Raw genomic sequence first — 3,460 nt, forward strand, 5'->3', positions numbered from 1 at the left:
ACCTTCCTCCTAGCCGTTATTGCCAGTGAAATTCTATACTTCCAATTCTATACTTTTAATAACCATAGGAGGTATTGACAAAAAATAAAGGGTTGTTTTTCGAGCCTTAATGGTGGGGAAATCCCTCTGGTGCTTTCCTGATATGCCATTCAACTTTCCAGCTGCAATTGAGCATTATATATCCACTAATTACAAGTGAAAAAACCCTCTCTGAGTTGCTTTCATCGCTTATTTACTTTTATGGACAGCACTAACTGTTACTTTACTTACTGGTTTCAAAACAGACGGTTTTTAAGCCATAATATTCAATTGATTTATCAGCTAATGTTTGTGCATGAGAAGCATTGCAATCAAGGCAGACCATTACCTGAGGCTAACTGTAATAGTGAATGGATGACAACAGACTTGGCTGCATTAAGGCTCAGCTTGCTCTGGCTACAACAACACCTGCCGGCCAGGCCATAAGCTTAATCCTCTCTGACAACCATGGGGCGAGTGATTGATGTTCACAACGCATCCGATAGAGTGTGTGTTTGCAGCTCAATGCCAAGCTGCACCTTCCATGTACTTGTTTTTGGAACTCATTTAAGCCACACCTGGACATCTCACTCGTGGATGTCCAGAGTTGTTTTATCTCCTATAAAACGTGAAATGTCAAGGTTAAACGATAGGTAAAAGAAAATACAGAATGTCCTGGGAAATGAAAGTCGCTCTAGTCTAAACGATCGCGCAGGTACTATGTGTTAAAGTAAATGATTGTTTCTTAGCCTGGAATCCATTACTGATATGATCAGTTGCACGATTGTTTCACTGAAACTGAGCGTACCAGTTTGGATTCCAGGCTACCTGTTTCTATTGCCTGTTGAAAATGAGTGAAGGACAACAACCAATCAGTCCTTCGTACTGTTGTGAAATAACCCCTGGTCTTTAACTTAAGCCCATGCAGCCTATTGTCCTGTATTGCTTGATCATGTCTAATAATATCAGTCTGCATTGTATACAACGATCGTACATGGCATGTAAATAGCAGAACACTGAACACTGCGCTCTTTATCCTGTCTTGCACTACACACATTCATTTTTTCCTAGCTTGAAAGAATGTTAAACCTCCCAACGTTCCCGTACTACTAAATCTTTCATTAGTATTTAAGCAAAGAGTTTTGACGTCTTAGAAGTCAGCTGGCAGTAAATTCCTCTGAGGCAATGGAATTAAAACTTTTCCCTGGATAGAAAGAAACCATGTTTTTTTTGTGCATTTTTGTTGTGTAGGCTTCTTATTTCTCAGTAGACAAGAGAACAATCCATACTTTAATGTGGATATTGTTTATTCTTTTTTTTGCATCATATCCAATACTTTGTTTCACAAATATTAATTTGAGATGTTATTTTCTCAGTAATATCGGCAAACGTCTTCGTAAATAGTTTTTCTTCAAACTGGTGGGATGGTATAATTGCCTTACCCGGTCTCAATGCCTTCAGATAACATAATATACATTAAGACATCTGAAAAGTAGTATGCTAATGAGATAGAAACCTTGATTCTGATCAAATTGTGAAATGATCTGACAACATGTACAGGATGTTGTCAAACTGTTTGGACAAGAGACAGGCTTTTATATGTAAACTTGAATTTGATTGGAAACACTTAATTGAAAAGGGCCTGTCTTGAGTAATTGAGATGAAATAGCTGTGTTTATTTCTACATCGTAGTGCTGTCATGGGTAGCTGTGGCTGAGTGATGCTAGATGAACTTTTGATTGTTAGATGTACTTCTCCATATGCATTACTTGGATGTTGGCCAGTTTGGAGAACCAGTGGTTAGCGTGCGTGTTACTGTGGCAGGAGGTTTGAATGAAGCCTAGTTTGCTGTAGAGGGCATTGGCTGCTGTCTGCGGCGAGCTGGTTTCCAGGACAACACGAGAGAAGCCACGATCCTTGCAGAACTCCATGACCTTATGAGCCAGTTGGGAGCCAAGGCCTTTTTTGCGGTACGCGAACGACACCATCAAGTGGGGCACCTCACCGTAGCTTCCATCTCTCTCATCTTGACCAATCTCATCGACCCCACTCAAAAGCCCTCCATTCCAGCCATCTCCCCTTTCGTCCCCTCCCCTCCTCCCCACTACCGCCACCAGCCCAGCCACCTTGGACTTGCCGTTGACTTCAGCCTTCGCCACCCAGAAGCCGTTGTCTGGGTTGTCTAGGAAGCTGGCCTGGATGTCGGCCATGTCCGTGGCCATCCTACTTAGCCTGTAGCCCTCGTATATTTCATAGCAGCAGTAGTAGATGAGACCAGCCCACGCTCCTCCAAAGAGTAAGGCCATGAAATAGGAGCTTCCACCTAGCACGTACCCTGCCATGGAAATGCTTAGGGTCACACCGATTTGATCTGGGTGGCTTATGGTCTTGAAGAAAGCTGGGTAAACATGTTCCAAAATCCCATTGCGAAACAATGTGATGACGGCGTCTTTATCCTCGGCCTGGTACTCCCGGATCGAACACTGCACTGCGAGAAAGAGAAGGGGGGAAGGTAGGGGGCTGTTTCAGCTCAACACCACTAATCTGCCGCTTTTTGCAATTATACAATCCTGCTGGATTTGCTTCACAATGGGCTCACATAACAGTTGGTCAAATAAAGCCCCTTTACAGAAAGTCCCTCTCAATGTAATTTATACACTAAAAACCAAGCAATTATAGAATACACAAAGTGGCATACAAGATGTAACTTGCCAACTAAAATGAGACTAATGAATCTAACTTTATGTGTTTAAGTGATAATATTGAGATACTGTAATCTTTGACAAGAAAGGTCCATGACAATTCAAGTAAGTTATGATATAAATCACAGACAACTGGAACATTTTTATGTAAATGAACACAAACTGTGTCACAGTCTCAGTACATGCCAGTGTTACTATTGACCCATCACCCATACACTCCTTGTCTAACCAGAAACTAAAATCAACTAGCACTGGTAGTGCACACAGAGAAAAACAGAATATGACTTACAGTTATTTTTTTGGTCCATTTTGTGTCCTCTGTTCCCTGTTTCTTTTCCTTCTTGATACTTTCACAATGCTACTCACTTTGGTACAATTCCCCCACCTCACCTTATCTTTCTATGAACTATAGCACAGTTTATGGTACGTACCAATTCACAAAGCTGCTGCTAATTAGTCTGAGCATGCTCTGTTGCTATTTCACACATACACACACACACACACACACACACACACACACACACACACACACACACACACACACACACACACACACACACACACACACACACACACACACACACACACACACACACACACACACACACACACACACACACACACACACACACACACACACAACAAAATCCTGTGTACCTCAATGACCTTGTAAGTTGCATTTTTATTAATACAAAATTATATCCATGAAATGCAATAATTTGACATTTGCTGAATGTGAA

General features: G+C 41.6%; 1 protein-coding gene across 1 annotated transcript; it reads right to left on the reverse strand.

Moving 5' to 3' along the window:
- Nucleotides 1-1,319: 1,319 nt before the first annotated feature.
- Nucleotides 1,320-3,148, reverse strand: LOC124045143 (N-acetyltransferase 8). The gene is made up of 2 exons (XM_046364385.1): nt 3,010-3,148; nt 1,320-2,506 (listed from the first exon to the last, which is right to left on the reverse strand). The coding sequence occupies exons 1-2, from the start codon at nt 3,026-3,028 to the stop codon at nt 1,761-1,763; spliced, it is 765 nt and encodes a 254-aa protein (XP_046220341.1). The 5' UTR covers nt 3,029-3,148; the 3' UTR covers nt 1,320-1,760.
- Between the last annotated feature and the right edge of the window lie 312 nt (nt 3,149-3,460).

Source organism: Oncorhynchus gorbuscha, linkage group LG10 (genome assembly GCF_021184085.1).
Source record: "Oncorhynchus gorbuscha isolate QuinsamMale2020 ecotype Even-year linkage group LG10, OgorEven_v1.0, whole genome shotgun sequence".
In the NCBI taxonomy this organism is placed as follows: Eukaryota; Metazoa; Chordata; class Actinopteri; order Salmoniformes; family Salmonidae; genus Oncorhynchus; species Oncorhynchus gorbuscha.